The 26,712-nt window shown below is 41.2% G+C and overlaps 1 protein-coding gene across 1 annotated transcript; it reads left to right on the forward strand.

The window, feature by feature from the left end:
* Positions 1–5,585: 5,585 nt before the first annotated feature.
* On the forward strand, positions 5,586–8,803 carry LOC115015930 (stathmin-like). Its single transcript, XM_029443579.1, has 5 exons — positions 5,586–5,688; positions 7,341–7,384; positions 7,474–7,646; positions 7,744–7,935; positions 8,014–8,803. The coding sequence occupies exons 2-5, from the start codon at positions 7,369–7,371 to the stop codon at positions 8,071–8,073; spliced, it is 441 nt and encodes a 146-aa protein (XP_029299439.1). The 5' UTR covers positions 5,586–5,688; positions 7,341–7,368; the 3' UTR covers positions 8,074–8,803.
* Positions 8,804–26,712: the final 17,909 nt, after the last annotated feature.

Consider the following 26,712-nt stretch of genomic DNA (forward strand, 5'->3'; position numbering starts at 1 on the left):
GCAGGAACATGTTGTCAGTACTTTCACAATGCAGGGGACACAGCATGGATACATCTAAACTAAACTTCTGGTAAACATGTAAATAACACCTTAATATTGTAATAACTTAGAGGTAAGCAGATTCTAGCCTCCGATGATTAAATTGGACCAAAAATAAACAAAGTCAAGAACCTCGCTCCCCAGACACAGCTGAAACTTTATCAAGACCCAAATCCTCTTCCACACACACACACACACACACACACACACACACACACACACACACACACACACACATCTGCACATTTCAGCTGGTGCTTACTAACAGCCACCCTGTGCCCCCCCCTGCCCTCACAGCTCTCTGTCCCGGGCTCTCATTGGCCCGTCTTTGTCCTGTGAAGCACCACACATCCAGTTAGTCGAGGGAGACTGATGCTGGCAGGCCGTGAACACCATCTGCTCGTCTTCCCGAGGACAGAGCAGCTCAGCCACACGGACCTGAAGTCACAGGACACGACAGCTTCTATTGATAAGTGATGAATTCTATGTGACACCTCGCATGCTATTGTGAATAATTCTGCATAACAGTCTTTCTAACCATACAAACGCATTAGGTAGTTCGCTGCCACACGATACGATGCACAGGACGTTTACTAAATTATCGCCCACTACCGTGTCCGTTACCTAAACTTCGTGAGATGGTCGCAGTTTGAGTCGGTTTAGGCAACAAAACTACTTGGTTAGGTTTAGAAAAAGATCTCGCCTTGAGTTAAGTGTTTGTTAGTGAACTTAAGTTACGTAGCCTACGTAAAGTAACCTACGTTATGTAAAGTAACTTACGTACGTTATATAAAGTAACCTACGTTATGTAAAGTAACCTACGTACGTTATATAAAGTAACCTACGTTATGTAAAGTAACCTACGTACGTTATGTAAAGTAACCTACGTACGTTATATAAAGTAACCTACGTTATGTAAAGTAACCTACGTACGTTATATAAAGTAACCTACGTTATGTAAAGTAACCTACGTACGTTATATAAAGTAACCTACGTTATGTAAAGTAACCTACGTTATATAAAGTAACCTACGTTATATAAAGTAACCTACGTTATGTAAAGTAACCTACGTACGTTATATAAAGTAACCTACGTTATATAAAGTAACCTACGTTATGTAAAGTAACCTACGTTATATAAAGTAACCTACGTTATGTAAAGTAACCTACGTACGTTATGTAAAGTAACCTACGTACGTTATATAAAGTAACCTACGTTATGTAAAGTAACCTACGTACGTTATATAAAGTAACCTACGTTATGTAAAGTAACCTACGTACGTTATATAAAGTAACCTACGTTATGTAAAGTAACCTACGTACGTTATATAAAGTAACCTACGTTATGTAAAGTAACCTACGTACGTTATATAAAGTAACCTACGTTATATAAAGTAACCTACGTTATGTAAAGTAACCTACGTTATGTAAAGTAACCTACATACGTTATATAAAGTAACCTACGTTATGTAAAGTAACCTACGTTATGTAAAGTAACCTGCGTTATTGTAAAGTAACCTACGTTATGTAAAGTACGTGTAACTTTGATTTCACATGGGACAGGACAGGCGGACTCCCGCTGATTTGTTTGACCCACCTCCGACCTCCCTGCGCCACCAGACTTCCTGCTTTGCTCTTGTCATTTCTTTGACTTTTTTGGGGGACAGTCTCGTAATGTCGCTAACGTACTGTAAAAATGTAACAGGAATGACATTTTCGGAAATATGCATAGTTACTTTGTTGCCAGGAGTCTCATCTACTGTTGATATGAAGCTAAAGGAGACAGCTAGCTTAGCTATAGCGTAAAGATTGGAAACAGGGAAACAGCAGGTAAAAAAAAACTGCACGATCTCCTTTGTGACAAGTAGTGGTTTTACTTCCTGCATTATCTGCTTAAATCCAGCTTCCAGCTTTTGTGCTAAGCTAATAACACTTTCATCACTTAGATATCGAGAGCTGCAGGAATGAGTCAGCAATTCTGCTCTTTTGGTTCCCTTGTCTCAAAGTGAATGGCTTTTTTGTTAGATCTCTAAAATAAACACAAACTGAAGAGATTTTAACGTTTTCCCCATTTTTGAATTTTAAAGCCTATAAGTGTCTTAAAAAACATCAAATGTCATCACTCTGTCATCTACTCACTCGTCCGCTTCTACAGCCTCATTATGTTTATACTTGCGCTCTTGCATCCTATTCCAACTTGTGTGTTCAACAATTTATAGTCTTTCCAGGTCACGCTGAAGGAAAAGGCTTTGGAAGGAAAGGAAAGCAAATTCAAATGACAAGTTGGAAGCTGAGTGGTGGTGACGCTGAAGTCATGCATTTAACATGTTAAAAACAAACATAATCTGGGAGAACATACATTTCCCTCCCGTGCAGATGCAGTATCGCTGTACGGCAACGTAATTATTAAACGAGCAGGCAGAGATAATAAGACTCGCTGTTTTAAACTGTATCCAGGCTGCTTGGTGCTCAAACGTCAAAGTTGTTTCCCTGATGTTGAATTTTTTAGACGTCGGCCATTTTATCTGCCTTGAAAATTCACAATTGTTTTTGTTTGTTTATATTCCCCCCCCCGTTTACAAATAAAAAATATGTACTTCAGGAATTCACTTCTACTGTTGTTTTTGTTGTTTTTTCACGTTTTTCGAGTTTAGCTTTAGCTTCAACTGCATTTCCTCGTGCGACGCTGTGTTGCATAACGACAACAGAGAGTCTGCAGAGTGTAACTCTCACACTGTGGACCGAGGATTTGTACCAGTGAATTGGGAACTGAAGGATAATGTCGAGTGCTGATGTGAGTAATGATGAGGCTTCACACACCTGCATCGCGTCTCTCTGCACTGAAACCAGAATATAGACGAGTGGCCTGAATCACAAGAAGAGATGACATCCACATGGCAACAGTAAAAATAGATCTAACTGCAGAGCCTGCGGTTACAAATATGTCCAGCTCTGATCAGCTCCTGTCGTCACAATAATGTGAAGCTAAAAATAGCCAAAAATCAAATAGTTGGGTCGATTGAAGCTGAATTTAGTCCAAGCGTTCCCATTTACATAACGCCTGGCGGGTTGATTGGAGAGCTATATGAAATTATAGCTCAGGAGCAGCAATGACTCTTAAAAGCTACTATTTAACGCTAGCTTGGGTCTGGTCATCAATAAATGAAGAGAAACGCAGCGGCACACGAGAACAACTGCTTTGATAATTAATCAGATTTAAAGGGACAGAACATTTTAACTGGAGGAACGAGATCAGGTTTTCTAGAAACAAAACGGGGTTGAATGTTGCTTGTGATGAAATATTTGTCAGAATATAGACGAATAAAGAACGGGATTATAGCAGGAATAAGAAAAGATGAAAATATGATTCATTAAGATGTCATCTCTCTGCTGGGTATCAGGGCCATTGCAGATTAAAATAATATTGATTACGGATCCCGGCATTGAGAATTTGTAAATTCAGGAGAAGAAACTCTGTAAAAGACATTAAATGATTGATTATGTATCTGTGTGCAGTCACATATGTCCTAAACTCAAATGTAAATGTCTTTTCTTCCATTAATCCAAAAATAAAGACATTTTCACAATTTAGTGGAAGATTCTTTTTAATTTATAAGGAACATAAGTTACACGTTTGATATTTATTGTGAATAAAATCGAATATATGTATTTACTGTCCTTCTTCTGAAAACCAGGCGTAGTCACACGTGTATCCTTCACACAAACACACACGCACGCATGCACACACACACACACACACACACACACACACACACACACACACAGACAGTTTTTTCTGGCAAATGTTTGACTTTAATCTCAAGAGATTCAGATTTCTTCTCATAATTTTGCCCCCTGCCCTGTCTATCTAAATGTTTTTTTTAATTATTATTACCTACAATTAGCAAATAGCAAATAATTCAGCTGTTTCTTTGTCATCTGCTATTCTTGAGACATTCATGTATTCATTTTCAGGGTGAAAAAGCAGGAATTTCTAAGGTAAATTTGCTCCCACATCCTTTTAAAGGGACATCAGGCGTGTTTCTCAATGTAATCTTTGCCTGTTATTTGGTCCTTTAAAGCCCTGACATCTTGTAAATGTGACCTTCTCACTTTAAGCAGTCGAGGTGAAATACCTCTGGGTTGTAAAACTTCTTCTAACACTGTTCTGCCCACCATGTCGGTCCTACAAGTGCAGCAGTGCAGCCATTAACTTGTGCACCAGTTGTGATTGCTACTTCAGCATTACGTTACACAGTAAAGCTGCATGTGCTGATGTCACTGCCGTGTATCAGCAGAACAGACTCAATGGGCTGCAGCAGACTGCACCCAATCGATTCCTGCAGGACAGTTTGCTTTCAGGTCTTGTGCTGTCTGCACCTCTCATATTCATCTCATTTGTTTTGGTCCATTATTGGCTGTCATTAAAAATGCAAAACATTCCACCAGTTACTTACATTAATGTCATTAGTTTATGGACAAATTGGATGCTAAAGTTTCAGATTCTATTACCGCCTGTGTATTTGGGGTGAATGTCATATTCACACAGTATTCCCTTTCTTTGTGTTCATGCATTACTTTGCTAAACATGTTTACTATATACCTGTATGGTAATAGATGTCCCAGTCCTTGCTCTGTGTCTTCGTCTGTCTACCTGATTGTTTCTCTTTTTCTTTTTTATAAATATATTCTTTCTCTCTTGATTTTCAGTATAATAGTATCTCTATTGTCTATTGTTTGCGTCCGATTGCTTTGCAGCAACATTTCCACCATTGCTGATGGAGATATAACATTATAACATATAATATTTTAAAAGTTGGAAAATAGATATAAAAGATTTGGTAGATGCAAATGTGGAGGATTTCTGGATTGAAGCGTGCCAGTTCATATTTCATTAATGGCTTTAAAGCGGCTCTGTGTATGGGATTATTTTCCTTTTGATTTGATGTCTTTATGTCTATATCTGTTTTATAGTGATGTCTTCGCCTGTTACTTTGAAATAATGTAAAGCTTTACTCTTTGCCATGCTACTTTAAAGCTCTCTAAGACATGGAAAAATACTCGTCTTTGTAAAACAATTTGTGTCTTGGTTTTACATCGTTTTAAATAACATTAAATTATTTAGTTAACAGTGTTTGTTAAAAAAGATAGATAGATAACCTTTGTTTAATCTGGGGAATAATTGAGAGCAAAGCTATTTTTCACAATAGTGGCCTGTTGACACATAATCAAAAATAAGTTATAATATAAAAAATAAAATCATTCCTTCCAAAATCCACTTTATTAGGCAATAGGTGGAGCAATAACTAAAATCACTGTAAGAGGGAACACTTGCCAGTTATTTCCAATAAACCGCTTCCCAATATATTACTATGGAGTGCTGCCACACCCAGTTTGTCTCTTTTGTAATACCAAACACTGTTATTCAATTTGGAATGATGAAATAGTTAAAGCTCATTGTATAAACGGAAAGTTACAATAAAAACTACCATTCCCAGAATCCCCTACGAGCAAGCAGCCAATAAATGGCCGCAATCGGCGTGACGACACTCGCTCTGGTCCATTTATGTGCGCGCGCTTCCATCTTCTGAGCACAGGGCTCGCGGTGAACTCTTTGAGAGAGGAGCACAGCATCCAGAGCTTTCTGAAGGTGGGTGTGACAGACGGAATCTTTATAGCGACAAAAAGTATACAAGAATAATTTATTGTTCATCTGTAAGTAGAAATATTGTTGAATTTATAACGTTGTAAAGAGATGCAGGCGAGATAAGTGTAATACTGTAAATGGAGTTTGTATTTTTGTATTTATTCAACGTTTTTTGTTTAGTTTATGATGAGTGGCTTTTGTTAGCGTAGCATTAAGCTAACATTTCGACAGTTGGTGTTTATCTTGGACGTCGTGAGGCGTTTTTATCCGAAGAATGAGCCGAAACGTCGGTTGTTGCTTCACTTTATGTGGGCTGGTTGGCGGGTTGCTAGTCTTTTGTATGGTGGGGAGACACTGGCACAGTTGGCACGGACAGAGACACCGATTAGGTTGTTTTTGGGGGACTTCTTTCATGAATGAATTTTTAGGTAAGCTAGCAGTCACATTTTATCAATTTTTATTTTCCCTATGTGAGAGGAAATATTTAATATTCGACATTGTGTGTTTGTGTAAATGAACCTGTCGTCAGCTCGTCTTTGTTTGCAGCTGCTCGTGAAAAGCGCCTTTGTTTGATGCTGCCTGGTGTTCTGCAGCTAATGACGAAGCTAACTAAGAACTGGATCTATACATTAAGATGATCTAGTTTGTCAACGAGGATATTGTGAAGGCGAAGACCGTAAACTTAAAAACTTTACAATTTGCCAACGTACCGATTTGGTAATGCAAGGTGTGGGCATTCACCAAACCTTCTTCCAATCAATTCAACCGCAGATTTCTGCATTATATGGAAATAACACATGTTAGATACTAAAGCTACGTTTAGCTAGTTGGTAGCCTTTTATGTAAAATTATGGGAGGGGTCGTTTCACTCATTTGGTTTTGGTGATCGTTATGAGTCACGTTTGACCAAATAACATGCCATTGCACCCATAAATCAATATTAAGTTAATACTGACATTACATTTGTTCACAAGGATCCAGGCATTTGCTTTCTCCTCGCATGTTTAGTCTGCATTTGCATCCCCCCCCTCCTCCTCCTGCGGCTCTTGCACATGGTGCAAGGAACAGGTGCTCCCTGGTGATCATTTTTTCCGCCAGCTCATTGCTCACTAATCTTGTTTCCGATCGTGCATATTGGCGTTTTTTTTAGTGTAGGCCTACTGCAGGCCTGTCTGCACCTGGCACTGCCAGCCGTGCCCCCCCTGATCACAGCCAGCCGTGCCCACCCTGACCACAGCCTTTTGTTTCTGCAAGATGCGACGAGTGTCTGTCATTAACGATTAACGCAGCGGTAGGTTGGCGTTTGAAAAGCCCTCTCTTGTCTGAATCTGTTGAAATGCTCACAGATGGCTCTAAATTTCAATGCTGCCCATAAATTGGAAGATAAACAATGGTGTGTGTGTGTGTGTGTGTTTCATGCAGGCGTGTTTTGTGTATTGCTGGGCGGTGGTTTCTTGCAGTGCAGAAGTCTGCCATGCGGGGTTGCTACTGTGCCTTGTTGTGAGCTTGGTTTGTTAAAATGGGAGGGGTGGTTGATTGAAAATGGTGTAAAACGTCCGCTAGAGGTCACTAATTCTAGAGCCACGTGCTACTATGAATGCATCAGAGATGGTGAATCTCAATAATCTAACCTTTTTCTTATATTTCCACTTCAGGTAAAATTGACCTACACATAACCCTAAAATGGCAGCCTCTGAAGGTAAGTTATGTAAAATATATGAATGTAAATTCTTGCTTAGTGGTTCATTGTTCCTCGGTGCATTTTTACCTCCATTCTTTGTTGTTCAGAAATCCTGATCAAGGAGCTCGACAAGCGTGCCTCTGGCCAAGCCTTTGAGGTGATCCTGGCAGCTCCTGCCCCAGATGCCAAGGCTGATTTCCCCCTGGCTCCTCCCAAGAAGAAGGATGTCTCGATGGAGGAAATCCAGAGGAAGCTGGATGCTGCAGAGGAGAGACGCAAGGTAAGAAATGTATTGCTTGTAATAAACCCTGAGCCCAAAGTTTTTTAACTAGATTTTAAATCTGAATCTTTTGTCTGCTTTTATTTTGCTTTTTCAGAACCATGAAGCTGAGGTTCTTAAGCACTTAGCTGAGAAGCGTGAACATGAAAAGGCAGTGCTACAGAAAGCTATGGAGGAGAACAACAACTTCAGTAAGATTGCAGAGGAGAAGCTCAATCAGAAGATGGAGGCCAACAAAGAGAACCGCACAGCACTTTTGGCAGCGATGAATGAGAAGTTCAAGGAGAAGGTCAGTTGATTTTAAAGAGATTTGTTTCACTAGGATGTTGTAACTTAACTGTTTTGTTCTCCTTTTAAAAAAAAATAGGACAAGAAGGTGGAAGAGGTGCGAAAGAACAAGGAGACCAAAGAAGGTACCGAAGACTGAACGTTTCGACCGGGGATTGTATAGGGTTTTTTACGTATCCAAAGATTGAGTTATTTTTTTGTTCGGCCAGTATTTTGTTGTGTTCACTTCCCAACCTTTTTGAAATACATCAAAGTACTTTGTGAATTTTTCAATTATCCTGCTATAAGTGTACTTGCGCTGGTTATACATGTGGCTCACCCCCCCCCCCACACTTGAGTTTATTCCATTTGATATGTAGCTTGTCGGTGCAGCTTCTACCCTTTTTTGAAAGTTAGCAGTGTGTACTTATCCTTATTGAGGAAGCATGTTTCTATGCATAGGTCTTTTGTCCCTAGTGCGTTTTGAAAATGTCTCTGTGAACCGCAACTGTTCTCGGCACTGACTGTATATTAAAAATAAAGGAGTAGCAAAAGATCAAGGCGTCGGCTGTTGTACATGCAGGTGTTAAACATGCAGCTTTGCTATTCAGATTCTGCTAGTTTGCTCCTGTAGATCATGTTTGTGCCGCTGCTGACTCTTCGCTGTTTTGTAAACACATTGGGGTTGTCTTCAAAGCACATAACTTCTTGCTGTATAGCTGTGAATTAACATGCCAGACATGGAGACGGATGCCATCTTGAAATCACTGAACAAGGGGGTCTACACATGGAATGCAAACGAGCAATACACTTCGGCACCTCCCAATAGATACAGTGGCTAGTTGACTTGAACTGTTGTACTAAAACAAATAAAAACATGTACACACAGATTTGTGTCTTGTACTACTTGTATAATTCTACGGTGGCAGGTTGAGCAACGTGCATTTCCAATATGTAAGTGCAACTAAAATAATGCCCATCTTTTGGTTGTAACTTGCATTAAAGATGTCAGGTGTCTGGAAATGCATCAATCTGGCTAAATGTCGTGCTAACAGACTCATTAGGTTTTGTTTGACTGCAAAACGAGTAATTTTTAGAGTTTTATGGAGATTATTTTATGCCTGAAAGCTCTTAAATGTCAGATTTTTGCTTGATTAAATGCTTTGATGGCTAAACCTCTTTATTTTTGGGACCTGCAACAGTACAATGATTATAACTAGATGTTCTTTTACCTGTACGAGTACAGACTTATGGAAGGATGTATGTTTAACTGGATCATCAGATGCAGTTCGTTTGTTTCTGTGAAGTCCAACATTTTAGATCTGACAACAAGTAGTCTCTGGAGCAGTCTCTTTCTCCCTCTGCTGGTGGTTTAAGATATCAGTTGTCAAACTAGCATTCTAAAACTGAATCTAAATGTGATGCCGTATTTGGGATTCATGCACAAAGATTATTAATTATGGTATTTTACACCTGCAAATAACAAACGAGTCCGATGTGAAGATATAAAGCACGGAGCTGCACATGCAGATTTATTGTGTTATATTAAGTTGGAAGCAGAAATGTAATGAGATACGTGTGTTATTATACAGCTCCAGGAATACAGTCTGTGCACCATATGGCGACTTCTACACTTCATTTAAAGAAAACTCCCAAACGTATTTAAAAAGATCACAATGAGAGCTGCTCCTCGTATGCAGCAAAATGTTCTCAGTAAATTAAGATACTGCAGTCACGTCTATACGATGCATCAGGATCAACTAATCGCATTTTTAAAAGGAAATTCATCGAATATAATTTAGAACAATACAACAGAAATCATTGCAGAAAGAAAGCAATTAGTAGAAAACAATCTAACAAAAAATGATAATAAATATACAAAGAAATAATTAAATTAAATATTTTATTTTTATTTGTTTTTGTTGTATTTCTCTAAATTATATTACTTACTATTTTTCTTTTTGTGATTGTTTGAATTTTAAAGGGCAGGTCCGTAGATAAATCACATTTTTCTCTCTGAACTTTATGCAGTGCAAATAACAATTAAAATCTTAATGTGACAGGTTGTAAACTATCATTGTTAAATAACTGTGGAGTAAAACGTTTATAAAGTAGCAAACAATGGAAATACTCAAGTAAAGTATATGTAACTCAAAACTGTGTACTTAAATGTAATCTACTACACCTGCACATTCTGCTGCTGTCGGTGATCAGCGTGTTGGACCACTAGAGGGCAGTGTTGCTCTTTAACTGCACGTGTCCATTAAAGCGGTTCAAACTAGGACTATCTTTAAAATCTTGGATTAAATCCATCTCTTTCATTTGTGGATTGCAGCATTAAAGGTCTCACCTCACTAAACTGTACTCAGTACTATTTAAGTTGCATCAAACTTTGTTTGAGTAAATGACTATTGAACATTAGTGTCACACTCTGCATGGAAACCTGAACGTGTTGATTTAGTGCTGAATTGTAGGATTATAAAACATGCTGAATGTGGTGCAAAAAGCTATCCACATCTTTTAGTTCAGCAGAAATACAGCAGAGGAATTATATATATATATATATATATATATATATATATATATATATATATAATGTTAAGTTTGAGAATATTGAATGAGATCTGACGTCATCCACTGTCCCATGTTGTGTTTTTGCTGCAAGAAGTGTGACACTATAGCGAGTAATCTACTATCAGTCCTCCTAAATAATAATTAATAATAATTCATGCCAAATAATACTGTTGTACCGATGGCTCGGCCCGCTGTGAGGTCACTGAGGTCCGGACCTCGGACTGTCTCTCTGCATCTGTGTGACGGGATGCTTCCCAAAACTGACAGCTGTCAATAAAGCAGCAGGTGGTGACGATGTGTTGCACAGTCGAGCTCACTGCAGCAGATTGTACACACAAACACTACATGAATATAAATGCTACTACAGAACTCGACTGTTCCGTTGCACCAACGTGAGGTGATGATATCAGGAGAATCAAGAACCGCTGGGAGTCCCAGTGCCGCCTCAGCTGAAACATTAAGTGTGAAATAGCATTTAAAGCCCACATAAGAGAGGACCGGTGCTCGTGTGAGTCCGTGTGAGGATGCAACACTTTGGATGACTGTACTGAGTGCTGACGGGACAGACTGGGTGCTCGTCATGTATTAGCTGTCTGTGGTTATTCTACAGGAAGTCTCTGATGTACAGCGTTCATTGTTAGTTTCCACCTGGAGCCGAGACTAATGGGAACAACAGTTGTTGAAATTGGTCCAGTACTGCGAGACGGGCTGCAAAGTAATACGTCCACTGAAAGTAACTTCAGATTGTTTTTAGAATCTGACAACATTATGGAGCCGACAGAGAAATAACAAGTTCTTTCTTTACCTGCGGTCTGTTTGTTATAGAACACAGGAAATCTATCCCAAGGGGAACAAACCTGTTCCTGAAACCTTCTTATTATTTCAGTGAGCAGGTTTCTGCAGCCACACACTCGCTTCAGAGACCTCTTCTTTCTAAACTCAATGATTGTGGTGATTTTCTCCACATTAAAGACAACGAACATTTAGGTTATTATACACAAGTCTATGGACGGCACTTATTTTATATATATATATATATAAAATATAATCTAAAGGCCCGTCACACATCTCCGTATGACAGAAACGTGTGCCGGCGCATACGAAAATTGGTCAGTCCAAATACGTCCAACTTTTCATCGGATTGGAAAAGTGAACATATACAGATACGCATGTCTAACCTATTGATGGCGCATCATTTACTAATACAAAATGTATCGGACGAATACCCAACGAATGCAAAACAAAAGGTATAAGTAGCATTCGTGAAGAGCAGGCGGTGTTACGCTGGGGTGCGTCGTTGAACGCTGATGTTCAAAATTACCGGACGTACCCGACGTGTGCTTCATAAGATATGCAGACGTTACGTTAGACATACGTGAATACGGAATACATACGTGAATACTTACCTACGTAAATATCGTACGTGAATACTTACCTACGTAAATATCGTACGTGAATACTTACCTACATAAATATAGTACTTAAATATAGTACGTGAATACTTACCTACGTAAATACAGTACGTGAATACTTACCTACGTAAATATAGTACGTGAATACTTACCTACTTAAATACAGTACGTGAATACCTACGTGACTACGTTAGAGGTACGTAGATATCGGCTACGTCGGCTGACGGTGAACCCTACAGCCAATGTATTGATAACGAGTGGATAACCTATTCCTACCCGATGTTAAGATGATGCCTGACGACGGAGTAACTTATTAACGTGTTTCTACGTACAGCTAGCGTTCAGCATGTTAGCCGTTCTCCAGCATCAGCATGACGTGAACCAGATGGCACTTTTCCAGCTCCGTTGTCCAGGCGCTCTGATACGTTTTAAATAAGTAAGTGATACGCTATCAATGTTTGACATACGTATTTGGACTCTGACACATGTTGAGCTACTTTTCATATACGGCGGCAGGTTTCTGTCATACGGAGCTGTGTGACAGGCCCTTAACTGTAACAATTCTAGCAGCTGCAACATTAAATCCTTATCAGAAATTATAATCCACTAATACTATAAAACTGCATGATGAGAACTTTTAAGTATATTTTGATGCTAATACTTTAGTACTTTCCTTTTCCTTTGAATGCACTTGTACTTGCACATTATTATGTGTTTAAAGGAGCCGTGTTGAGTCTGGAAGCGCCACACGAAGCAGAAAGACGCTGCGCCTGCATCTCTTTGAGTAAACATAATGCAGAAGGAGTTGTGTCTATCCTGACATCATCTAAATGAAAATGTCTGCGGGGAAACGACAAATAGGGCCGGGCTGAGGCGAGGACTACAGGGAGTGTAGACGGCGTGCAGATAGTCTGACGCAGCGAGGGATAAGGCGAGCGGCGCCGGGCGGGGTCAGCGGAGGCACATTAAGTCTGAGAAACACAGATGAGCAGAGATGATGAGTAAGAGTGAGATAAAGAGGAGTGATGATGATCTCACATGTGAAAATACTATTACACAGCTGACGGAGGTTTTAATGTAGCAAAGAGATGCTGTTAGAGTAGCAGGTGGTTGTGTGTATATCACACACACACACACATATATATATATATATATATATATATATATGTGCTGATATGGATTCTGAGCTGTCAGTAACTGATGTTTTCTGCTGTGATTCAACATGTAGAAATGTTTTATGTGTCCTCACTCCTGGCGCAGCTTTCTGAAGGCGGGTACAGCAGAAAAATATAGATTTATATTTATTACGCACAGAACTGCCGAGCTGCTCGGTCCACTCGTCCACATGTGGACACGTCCTCAGTTTACCTACAGAAGGTAAAGAACGACTAAACTCATAAAGTAACAACGTGCATAACATATTATAACATCATATGCACCGTATTGGTTTTACATGACCTGCTGATTATAATACTATCATCATATTATGAGCACTTATCACATGATCTACAGTTCTAATGCTCATGGACGTTAACCAGACGTACTTTTACCTCTCTTGTAGAACCAGTTAAAAACATATTGAATCTCATAAATCTCACCTTTGTGCACGTCGTCCACGTTTACCTGAGAGCTGGACGCACTACAAAGAGAGGAGACTCTCTTCATATACGTGGATGAAGATGGGAACGCAGTTTGTGTCGACCATCTCGTCTGGTCCTGTGAATACATCTTACACGTCACTGTACCTTTGATTACAGGCTTATTTCTATTCTCTTGTGAAGTGATGCACACTACCTGTTCGGCAGAAACACATGCATATAATACTTCAACACTGTACCCCCCCCCTGTGCAGCAGCTGCATCTCTGTACTGTAATGCTGTTAGTCAGTCTTGGACAATCTATAATCACATCTAAATGTAAAACACGTTCACTGATGAAGAACACAAAGCTGAGACTTAAGTTGTATCTTCACCTATAGTAATGCACGATACATTCTTTGTTGATTATATTTAGTAATATTAATCTGAATCTTCAAAGTAAATAAAACTATCAAATAAATGTCGTGCAGTAAATTGTAAAATATTCGCTTCTGAATTGTAGTCGAAGTAAAAAATAGCAGAAATGGAAATACTGAAATCCAGTATGTGAGTAAATGTACTTAGTTACTGTTGACCGCTGGTTTCTATGCAGCAACAAATAATTAGTTTGATAATTAGGGTTCTGACACGCTGAAAAATAAAAAGTATTCTACATATATCTGTCCGAGTAGTTCTGAGATCAAAGCTGCTGCTGCTGCTAAATATCTTTGACCATTTCCGTGTCAAAAGTTTCAAGTATTTCCTCACAATGTTCTTCTTGTCGAGATTTAAAAGCCTTTAACCCGCTGGCCTGAAGTCTCCGCTGACAGCCCGGCTAATGAAGTTCTTCCACGTAAAGCTAACTGGTGGTAAATCAGGACTAAAGCTACGACACGCTCCACCCCAGTCAGCAATGTCTAAGCAGACGTTTCCAAACAGCTGTCAAAGCTCAAACACCTGCTGGGACATCACTGATCGGGGTGTGGCAAACACTTCTAAAAGTGTGTGCATGTTCGGCACATATAGAGCATGACAGCAGTCTTCTGCAGGTGTAGAGTTTAGCTAGCTTTTTATAGCAATGACAACGTAAAGTCGTCCCACTATAATGACAAACGCCTGTGTGTGTGTGTGTGTGTGTGTGTGTGTGTGTGTGTGTGTGTGTGTGTGTGTGTCTGAGTTTCGATCAGCTCGCCAACCCTTGGACTGACCTACTTCATGCTTGTCGTGTGTTGTTGAAGTTATGTGGATCAGCGGAATTTGGCGCTAACCTGTAAAAGTGCAAATAGACGCGCAGCACGGCCACGTCCGCTAACGGCCACGTCCGCTAACGGCCACTATGGGACGTCTCTGTGTGTTTTCTTTCAAAATAGTTTGACTGTCTGTGTCATTACGTTACCGGTGATAGAAATGTGTGTGTGTGTGTGTGTGTTAAACATGTTGCATGTTTATTCCTACCGTTAGGGTACAGGTGCACGGAGCGGCCAAAAGCGGTGCGTGGCCCTTTAAATGAAGACGTCTCTGTGTGTCGGCCAGTCTGAACTTTGACTTTCTTCCAAAGCGTTCATCAAACCCGAAGCATACACGTGTCATGGAGCTTTGACTTAGCATTTTCATAGAAGCTGTTGTACTCATGAACGTAGCGATGCTTCCATAAACGTGATGATATCACTTGTGGTACGAGCAATGTGGCTTTAAAGATGGTCAGTCCACTACTTCAGACTCTGCTAAAATATCTCATTAACTATTTTACGGATTATCATGAAATCTGGAGAGATGCATGGTCCCGAGAGGATGACCCTTCCTGTAGCGCCACCAGAAGGTCAAAAGTTAAACGTATCCAATGAAATATCTCAACATCATTATGGTCAGGAAACATCGTACAAACAATGAAGTCCCACTCAGAAGGAATTGCGATAATCTTTCCTTTTCATTAGTTTCAATTTAAATGTATCCATTATTTTAGTTTATGACCAAAACGTACAACATTCCCATCAACCTCAGCTGAACTTTAGTGCTAATGAGTAAATGTTAGCATGCTAACAGGTTAGACTGAGATGGGGATAATGGTACACCTGTTCAACATCAGCATGTTCGCATTGTCAGTAGTATGCTAACATTAGCATTTATGTCAAAGCAGCGCTGTGCCTGTATTGAAGAAGACTCGAAACTAGCGATTGAGACCATAAACAGAAGAAGTGACACTCGAGGGTGGAGCAAAGTAAAACCGACCGCTGAAGCAGAAATCTTTCGGTAACCAAAGTGTGAGACAGACGATAAAGCAGCGTAGGCATTAGGACGTGGCTATCTTGTTTTCACAGGTCTCTGCCACGGTCTGGGTGTCACCGTGTTTTTGTCTCAGCCTTTCACAGTTTGTGTTTTCAGTTCATTGTTGAGTTGTACTTTGCTCCGCCCTCTCGTGTCACTGACATTTCAAACCAACATGGCGAACAGTCAAAAGGCCAAACTCGAGGATTCAAAACCGTAGTCCACAAACCAACGGCTTACGTCACGATCACGACGTAATAAATCCTGTGAGAAGTCGGCTCATTTTCTCATAGACTTCTATACAATCGGACTTCTTTATGCAACCAAAGGAGTCGCCCCCTGCTGGTTATTAGAAAGAATGCAGGTTCAAGACTTTTTCGCATTGTCTTCCCTTTTCAAAGCCTGAGGTTGTTTTTAAACATGTCTGTCGTCACTTTAACTCAGGATGAGGTTACTTTCCCCAATGAGTAGTTTCTATGGTCGTCTACCGCACTACAACCACCCAATCAAACTGCAATAACACATAACAAAAAACATCGGCCTGAACATATCTGCCAACACTTGACCCCTCAAAGAGCCTGTCAGATTATCCACGCTGTCTATGCTTCGTCAGCGCCGCTGGGTAAAGTGTTGATATAAATGTTAAATAAGTGATGTCAAGCGTAGGAGGATGTTTTAGTGTCACGTCTCTGTAAGCATTGGTTTTTGTGTAGGTGTCAGCAGGCCAAGCATCTCTTTACTTGAAGCTGCATCACACATATTGATCAACAGCGCTGTGTATCCAAAGAGGCCTACAGTGTGTGTGTGTGTGTGTGTGTGTGTGTGTGTGTGTGTGTGTGTGTGTGTGTGTGTGTGTGTCATGCATACTTTTCACACGCAGCAGTCCCACAGTACAGCAGTGTAGGAGTAGCTCATCCAAACGCCTCAGTGCTTATAGGAGATGACCTGCAGTTAAGCTGCTAAAATCTCCCCACTCTTCAGGCACAGTGCTCCCACTATTGTGAAGAATAATAACTGATTGTTGGGTTTTATCGCGAATCAGCGTGCGTGATAACACCCCGCCACCTTCTTCAGGGATCGCTTCCAACGTTGATTTATGCAAAGCCACTGAGGAAAAGCCAACTAAATCCTGACTGGTGAATGTGCAGTTGTTTTTCTAAGAGGTGAAGCACGTTCCTGGAAGCGGTGTCAAGTCAACTCTGAGCGGCGATGATAGAAGTTTGTAATGAAGAGCAGATAAACAGAAATGTGAACGGGGAAGAGGAACATTACTGTTTCTGTTGCTTTCACACAGTGGGGAAGTGAACATGTGTGTGTCTGGTGTCGGGGTGACTTGATTAAACTGGAAGAATGCCTAATTGCATCAAGCACAGCCTGCCTGGATGAATATCTGTGTATCCAAATACACTGAGGCTACATCTGCAAGCTTTAGATAAAGATTGATCGGAAGGAAAGTAAATGTTATTCCACTTTCAGTCTGTTGTATCTTTTGGACACTATTCTTGTGACATGTTGTGATACAGTAAACACAGTTTAATTGATGTTGAGGTGCGATGTGTCACGTGGACTGTGTCTTGCACGCCACAGTTTCAAGCTTTGAGTCAACAATTTTAGAGTCTATGTGAGCAGAGCAGCAGGATGGAGGCTACGTCTAAATTTAATTCTCTTCATATTAAAGTGTCTGTTGCTGCTTTTCCCCCGACAACAGGAATTCAAACTACATGCAGTGAAGCGGTTTTTCATATCCACAAACATGTGTGTCTGTAAAGTCCTTGCTTTCAGAAAAGGTCAACTGCAACTGGTAATCTGCAACAACAAATGTGAGTATTTGTGTCCAGACACACCAGAAAGTAGAACAGCAGGATTAAGTTGTCCATGAGTATTGTCTTGGAGTGCTTTCGTGCTGTGGCTACTGTTTGTTACCTCCACGAAATGTTACGTTATGTTTTTGTTGGTTTGTCAGCAGGATGGATGTTTAAAACTTGGTGGAAGGGTGCAGCATGGGCCAGCGAAGAACCCACTACATTTTGGAGTGGATCCAAATCATCGGGCGGACACACGGCGGACTGTGTTCAACGGTTAATGGTGCAAATTTGCATCAACGGTTAATGGAAACATTGTACAAATGAACTTTGCCTCTGCAAGTGGAACTACTGATCACAGTGAGGGCTTTGTAATAACTTGATTTCTGTCCAGAATAGTTGCGTGATACCTTAAATGTAAAGAGCTACTGGAATCAACTACATTGCTCAACATCACCTCCTACACTTCTCACTTGTTGCTGTGGCTTTGCCAGCGCTTGCAAGCTAGCAACTAGCTTGTTCATTAGCAAATATTGTGTAATTCTTCAGGCTTTCCCCCACTGTTAATCATCTTACAACTCCTCCTGACCACCAGGCTGGGGACCAATGCTGATCCCAAAATGTGCACGCAAATGTTTGCTTTGAAATATTGGCAGAAAACGTGTAGTTTCACTATTTCTATCCTCTAAACTCTGTAGCTTTATGGAGGGGAGGCACTGACTCGAGCTAATTTGCCTTTGTCTTCCCATTTACAAAAGTCAGGGAGGTCACCAAAGACAAATTATCCCGAGGACCTTGAATATCTTGGCAATCTGTTAGACAGATGCTGGCCAAAATGTTACGTTCTGGTCATATCAGATTAATTAAAATAGCAAATGATTCAGAGAAATGAGTTACTTTCAATTGATTAGCTGCAATCAGCAGATTCACCGGTGAACTGTGACATGCAAAGTCCAGCAGTTGACCAACAGCAAACAGTCTTAAGGCCGGAGTGCGAGACGTTTACATACGAACGATCGTCCGTCACAGTGAAGCTCTTCCCAAACGAGTTCACACAATCCTGATGCAGAGAAAGTTGTATTTGGCAGTTTACTGGAGTTGTGCTGTCTATGGCGCTGACACACGTGTACACCTGCAGGTGAGCTCGCTGCAAGGAAGCTGTCATAGTTTAGTTGTGTTGCACAGTCCAGCAGTGGCAGCTGGTGATTACGTACCTCTGTAGGGCTACAGGCTGACGGCTAACACTGTTGTCTAGCTTGGTGCACTAAGCTTTGACTCCAGCTACAGAAGACTGTTTGTCGTTACTAAACAATTGAGTCAGAACAGCAAACACGCTGCATCCAACAGCTCAATCTGTCTCTATCTCACCAAGCAGAAGCATCCTGGTACCTGGGACCTAAAGTTTATTTAAATTGAAACACTTGAATTCAACATAAATGCAGAATGGACTTTGCTGTGTGACCGGGGTTTAGACAGGCAGTGAGATCAGTCACCATCCTCAGCTCTTGTTATTTTGGGACTTGTGTCCTCTGAGATAATATATTCAAGGTTATGTGACCAACAGAGAGAAAAAAGCGTATCTGTGGTGCTGTCCGAAAAGACAGAATGATATACAGACTCATGCCTACATTACCAAATTACATCAGCAGCTATTTTGAATATCGTGCAGGCAGGGAGGGTGTACACACCATGTCAGCGCTGTCCTCTGGGAAGTGATTACTGCAGGGTCCGGGAGAAAATCGAGGGTCACAGCTCCATTCAATGCTTTCCCAGGTTATTATCTGTGCTTGCATTCATGCTCGTAGAGATTCAAGGTCTTAAATCCCATAACTGATACAGAAGCAGTATAAGGAGAGACAGCGAGTTCTCTTCATCGGGAAGCTTCAGTCAATTAATGTCTTTGATGTCATATCATCTTCCTTGTTATGCAAATAGTTCCTTGTTTGAAACACAACGAGGAGAGTTTATCTGCTCAAATCTGGATGTGTGCCGAGAATATGTAAAATGAGATGGAGAAAATGAATGAATAAACAAAGGGTGTGAAAGTTAGAGATTGAGGAGGGGATACATTTAGGAGAAATAATGCAGAATATTTTCTCGCAAAAAGGAAAGCTGTGAAATGCTCCACAGTTTACCAGCGAAATGATTTCCACTTCTCCTGGATAAGGTCCCGGTTAGTCACTGATACCTTGTTCACTTGCAGCTCCACAGGGGTAAATTGGCGGCCACTGATATTTTTATAGAGCCTATATCTTTTCTCACTTTCTTTTTAGAAAGTGTGGGAAATGGAAAATAGAGTTAAGGTGTCACAGATCACCAAGTACAGCATGATCAGCTCAACGGGCCTGCGCACGCTGTGCCTTGTATAACAAGATAGTTTGCTCAGACAACCAATTTCACGAGAGCTAAGAAGTGGAACTGAAGTTCAGATATGTCGTATGGAGATAAAGCTCCTGAACCTGTCGGACATCTTTTCTCTACGATGACGGGGAACGGTCCAACTGGCAACGAAGACAGCCGAGTGAGACGGAAGAAGAAGAATTCTGATTAATGAATTATGTTTGGAGTTTTGCACATGCAGTGGAATGATCAGGCATTCATCCCAAACAAACGTCCATTGTTCCAAAACTACTGACTCTCCCTACAGCAAACAGAAGCACATCATTGGACCTTCCCAGACCCGCCTTACTCAGCCTCTGATTGGCTCGCCATGATATTCTTTACCAATCTCTCGCCTCGTGCCGAGTCTAAGAAAATCAGGAGGGATCGAAGACGTCATCCGTTTGTCGTGGGTGTTTTCGCAGCAACGGGCCCATGTTCTCGGTGTAACGCCAAATGGAACATTTGTTGAAATGTTGGGGCGTCAGAACAACGGGCCCATTGAGATGCTAACTTTCACAATTATCTCCAAGACAAGTGGTTTAGATAATCTGCCTTAGTTTAGTCTTAGTTTGTGTTAATAAACTGTAAAGCTTCACTTTTGCTCTAAAAACTCTCGTAAAATAACATTTTGATTAAAAAACAACGAAATACAGAGTTAACAAAGGGTTTCTTTTTTAAGTTAGGGTCCAGGTTCAAAGACGCAATTATCAGTATTTTTGTATTCATTATTTTGTTGGTCAAATGAGTAACGTGAAAGAGGTCGCTTGTAGAAACACTAACAAGCATGTTGCTGCTCTCCAGTCGCAGCCGGCTGGAGACTAAAACTCTGAGAGTGACTTGATTAAGTAATGTGTGTAGTGACATGACTCCTGATGAATGCTGATGTTAAACAGTATCTGCTGTCAGCTTGTTAGCTACACCTAGCTACAATGAATGCAACAGAAAGTCCAACTTCATGAATGTTTTTGTTAAAAGTGTTGAACTTTACGGTCAGTTTGGAGGATGCAGTTTGTGCTGTTGTACTGACTGGTGTTTCTATTATTTTGTCCACCCCTATATATCAACAAGGGGGGCTAAATATCAAACCCCTTTCTGCAGAAGGTAGTTCCACAGCCCCTCATGCCTTCATGAAGCTTGAGTTTACTGCAGGACTTTTGCATTTGACTGCATTATTTTTAGCTCGGAGCTTTAAAGACTTCTTTCGCTCAGAACAAACTTCAATACTGAGGTTTCCACAGTCTGTGTGCAAAGCTGCTAAATGTCTATGATAATGAGAGCCGCAGAACAGGTGGGAGAGATGTAGTGCCACTCATAAATGTTTCAGGGAGGCCTGCCAAGGACAGAGAGACTTGATCTCTCAGGAATCTTCCTGCAGGTACAACATCGAACAACTCCACAGTTCCTACTCCTCCTTCTCTGAGGCCAACGTACAAACTGCAAATCGTACAGAGCAACACACTGTATAGGTAGAAACTTACATAATATAATCTATACTGGTGTTCCTGGTGTTACAGGGAGGTGCAGGAACTTCCTGTTTCCTTTGTCTCAAAGTCAATGGCTTTATGGTAAAATGCCTGAACTAAGATCAGCGGTATCTTTCTGAACAAAACATGTAAGTATCATAAACGTTTGTTCGCCACAGAGTTTACTTTCTATTATAATCCAAAATTGGAAAACTCCCATTAGCTGTTTATCGAGGGAACCACGGCGATGCCAACTTCCTGGTCGGCGTGCAACACTACGCCCTCCCTGCAGCTCTCTGTCCACTGAGTTATCATCCACAGCCATCAGCACAGATGTTTCATCAGCTCGCTGCTCTGCACACTATAAAGAAAAATATCCACTTTACAAGAGCAAGCTGTATGTTATGCTAACACGTGCCATGAAACATATGGCGCATCAGCAATTCCAGCACTCTGTGGGCTCTCACGTTTGACTTTAAATCACTTTCTCTCTATCCCCTTTATATTTTCTGACTCTGAACTTTCGGGTTGTGACAAATTGATGGGGTTGCGGCAAAAGGCTTTCACAATGTTACAAGTTACGGCGGGCGAAGGCCTTACAACAATAGTCCATTAGCATTTCCTCTCCTTCCCCCCCTGAATCCATCAGCAGGCAGTGCCAGCCCCTGGCAGCCATTCATCACAACCGTGCCACCGAGCGAGCAGACCTCGGGCCCCCGCTGCACCGCTTATAAAGATATGTATGAATACAACATGAACACGGTGGGTAAGATAAAGACTAATACAGCCCAATTCAACTGTGACCATGAAGATGAATGTGTTGAGAGAAAACAAAGACAACATGACTGATAGTTTTAATACAAGCAGTGCATAAGCAGTCAGTGTCGAGGTTAGCTCGCCGTGTTTATTGTCATGAAGTGTGACTATAATATGATGTACTGTAAAAAGCCAGTAAAAGCAGCGGCGTGTCTTCCCCAGGGCGTGGAGTCTGCAGAGTGCTGCTTTAATGCACACAGTTTGAAGCAGATTAGGTCCGTGTGTTTGTGTCAGAGCTCAGTTTAGTTTGGGACTCTGAGTCAGCCGCTGCAAATCGCCTGTCCATTAAGCCAGCTCTGGGGAAGGACTGAAAATTAACCTTAATGGACACTTTTCCCTGTGAATACTAACAAGGGGCTCTTCACTAAGTACCACTGCGTCTCTCCCTCTGTGAGTGTGGCTATTCTTATTTATTTGTCTCTGCACAGAGGTATTAATGCACGAGAGTCAGTGAGCTGACAGACGAGCGAGGCGACGCCGCCGAGGCCGCTCACTCACAGCTCCGCCTCTCCTCGCCATCCTTCTTTCCCGCTGAGCAGCTCTGCATAAATGCCAATTAGCAAAAAATTTAAAACCAATTAGAGCTGCTTTGTGCTCAGTAAATCTGATTATTAAAAGCCATGTACATCTTCCGTGCAATCAGCGCCTGATACAGACAGACTCTCATGCCAAAGCTATCTATCCCATCCAGTGAGTGCTCCACTACCCTCGGTCCCCCTCGCCTTCTAATCTCACTATAATGACATTTGCGTAAGGCAATGAACGGTGTTGTGCCACGCTTTCTCCAGACTCCGCCACCCACCACACACATCACAGACGTTGTACGACTCCTGGGTGTAATATTTTCTTCATTTGCATAATGATGTCTCCTGTTTATTATAAACCTGTGCATCCATCTCACTAAGGCCCATTGAACAAGCAGTGGATTTGTACAAAATTAGAATGCAAATGTAGTGTAATACTGTTGCACTACCAGTAATGGGCCAATAAACTACCTGACCCCCCTTTTCCGCAACACCTAGAAGCAATATATAGCAGCGCAGTCACACACCTACGCAACACTTTAGACAACAAAGATGTCATCAATCAAACTTGAGGAATAAAGTTTTCAGCAGAGGTTGTAAAACGTCACATTAAAAACACTGCAATCAGCAAGTTAAACTGTTTTTTGACATTGTTGCTGAGCTGTTGATATGACCTGAAGTTAAGGCTGAGTTGCTTCAGGGATAAAAAGAATCAGTGGAAGCCTTTCACAGTTGAATCAATAGAGGAATGTATCATGTAGATGAATAATCCATCGGAGTACATCTTTCTCTCAGAGGAGCAGTGAAGCCCCTGACCACGCAAGGACATTTTCTTTTGCGGTGTTACGATCATAATGGCTCCCCTGAATACTTCTAACAGCAGTTGTTTAATGTATTCACACAGTAATTAAGATGCACACCAGAGACACTTCTCTTTATGCATGGCGGCTAAAGTTTTGATAACGCTTTATCAAATGACACTGTAAAAGAAGAACACTTTTGATTATACAAAGAGAATGCCTTCCCTCATGAAATATTAATGGCGGTGTTCTATCTTTGTCCCTTTAGCTGGGGCTGAATATCAACTTTTTGGCACTAGGGCCATGATAGTATGCGCCACAGGCCTCGCTCTCTCCTCCCACAGCATTTAAATCAGATTACTGGCTAGATAAGTCTGACTCAGTCCGTAACGAAATGCTCTGTGACGAATGCTGCCTCAGGTGGCCACAAGCAAATCAAGGCAAAAATCACCATTGCAGATCAAACCAAACGCTCCATTTTTATTTTATTTTCCTCTCTGTGTCAGGATACTTTAAAGATGGCTTCCTATGGGGGATGAAACACACAGCATTTTGATTGGATAGAGATCACCCTGCACTGCCCGTTTAACATTCTTATTACCTTAAAGTCTCACAATGCTAACTTATACCTTTCCAAGGGAAGAGCAGGGAAGGCATTTCATGGGAAGAATATAGCACATTTCGGTGAACTGTACCAGTAAAGTATCCCCAATATGATGAAGATTCAAGAACATATTCCCTCAGGATCCCACACAACTGTGGTTTAAGTATAAAGATCCACAGACATTTCAAGCAGAAGTCATTTGTTCAAAGGTTCAAAGGTGTGACGAGGTCTGTGGTGTCATGAGACGTATTTCACTGGGGCCGACAACTTTTCAATTTAGTTTGGAGTGAGATAGTAAGTAACTTCAGGTTTCACACGGTCGGAGTCATTTCTCTATGTAACACAAAGTATTCTGATTTTACAAAGGAGCCAATGTGGAAGAGCCTTAAACCTGCATTCTCTCTAACATCCAGCAGGGGGCGACTCCACTGGTTGCAAAAATAATTCAGATTGTATAGAAGTCTACGAGACAAACGGGTGTTGTTTGCATCTGTTGACATAACAAAGCCCTATAGCGGCCTCATGAATGATGATTCCTCATGTTGGTCTTTCATAGCTGAGCGTGTTCGTTACCTTCGGACCAGCGTTCTGAACTAAATCATATTAAAGGGTCACAAAGCTTCAGATTCAGTCCATGAACAGAAACCGAATTGAAGAAAATAGTACCAATGTCTAAAAACATTCATATTCAGCATTTTTCTTTCATTTATTTGGTAAAAATGTAAAAATATAAATGTTTCCATATTCAGAGTTGTGAGAATGTTCTGCTTGTGTTAAATGACTACATTTGAGTTTTGAACAGCAGGTTTTTGGACTGAGATGAGCACAGACTGAATGATTTACTGTACATCAGTATTTTATAATGACTAGCATTGTTGCAGCTCTATGTATCCCCTATTTTAAACTGCGAAACACAGCAGGAAACAGTCACAGAGCCAGCAGTCCCTGGTGCAGCCTGCAGGGGGCAGTAGTTGGACATGGATACACAGCTGAGCCCTGTTATAAATCTCTAATTCTCTCCGACTGCAGCAGAGTCAAATCTTTCTCATCTGAAGGTAAGATGAGATCCTATGATTCAATCACAACACATTAATATCCACTGCAAAGTTATTTTGCGTCGTTTCCGTGTCAGCGACACATAAAGCCATTAGTGTCATCACCCCTGCACCACAGACACCATCCAGTTGTTTCCCAGACATGCATATAAGGAGATGTTTGTGAGTGATTGGTTTAGCCCTTTATAGGATTGTACTACTGCAGGGAGATATTAGGGAGAAAACTATGATTAAGACGCTTCTACCAGACTGAGGTTCGGGATCTTTTATGTGAACTAAATTACAAGGGTGTAATTGAGCTGCGGGTCCCACGAAGACTGATTAAATCATTCTTAGCAAAGCACCATGAGAGCTGTGCTTTTAAGGTGCTTCCATAGATAAGAGTAGAGTTGCTATAAAAACAAATTCAGCAGGTTTCTTTCGGGAACACAAAGGTGCCATATTGGCTTCATGCTCTGAAATAATCAAATTCTTCACACAAATTGTTGTGTTGTCTCGTGGAAAAGTATCTTTGCTGCTTTTTTTTTCTCCAGTTCATCGCCTTTCGTTTCTGCAACATTCAGACTCTGTGCTCGTTCAAAATGAACGGTCCGCAGCCTCGACTCGCCGAGCTTGTTAGAGGATCTCTGCGACTTTGCGACCGATCAAACTGCATCTGAATCCTCTCGGTCCCTCAGCTGTCTTTGTGCCTTTGCTCTTTCAGCACAGCTTTTGTTGATGCTCTGAATCTTTGTCACCCCTGCTTCCCAATAGCTCTGCTTTAATCTTCATGCCTCCTTTTGCAGCATGGGGTATAAAGAAAGCAAGTTACAGCACACTACACAAGCAGTATTTGTGTTGAACTGTGTTTCTGTTTTGGGCATTCGTGAGTATACCTTTGCACCGGAGCTGTACAGCAGTGTAGCGCTGCCTCCGCCTGCTAGTCAACACCACCCACTGAGGTGTAACATGAGTGCTTGAGGGAGCTCATGCTATCAGTCATCTCACAACCACAGCCCTGCCATCCCATCATGAGACTCTCAGCTCTGCTCCATGCTTGGCTCTCCCATCAATGCAAAGTTGGCCATGTAGAAAAGTCTACTGATAGAGGGGACTTGCAGGGTGACTTCTGAATTATTACCCGATGCTATAAGAGCTGCTGTCAGAAAGCTTTTGTGTCTCCGTGCTCCCATTCCATCTCATCTCTTTCCTTATATTTGATCATATTTCAGCATATTCTTTTTAATCCTCCCTTTCTCCCTCTCCTCTCAATCCCCTTTTTTTCTCTTTACCACATGATGCTCCCTCGTTGCTGCCTGATTAGGAAATCTGATCCCACCACATCCTACACAATGTTACTCTTAAGCAGACATCTTCTCTCCCCAGAAATAAGACCGCATGCACACTCTGCATAACCCAACTTTGACAGCACTGTCTGCTGGATAAGTGCATGCAGGCTGGAATAATTTGCACTTAGGCTTCTAATTATGCAATGGACAGTAATAATTTACTGTTTGAGAGTAGAGAGGGGGATAGGGGTCACTGA

The sequence above is a fragment of the Cottoperca gobio genome, chromosome 11 (assembly GCF_900634415.1).
Source record: "Cottoperca gobio chromosome 11, fCotGob3.1, whole genome shotgun sequence".
Classification (NCBI taxonomy): Eukaryota; Metazoa; Chordata; class Actinopteri; order Perciformes; family Bovichtidae; genus Cottoperca; species Cottoperca gobio.

Excerpts from the sequence above, each read along its gene's own strand:
- LOC115015930 (XM_029443579.1), top strand. Across the intron at positions 7,647-7,743 it reads CTGCAGAGGAGAGACGCAAG|AACCATGAAGCTGAGGTTCT; the intron begins GTAAGAAATGTA and ends TTGCTTTTTCAG. Across the intron at positions 7,936-8,013 it reads ATGAGAAGTTCAAGGAGAAG|GACAAGAAGGTGGAAGAGGT; the intron begins GTCAGTTGATTT and ends AAAAAAAAATAG.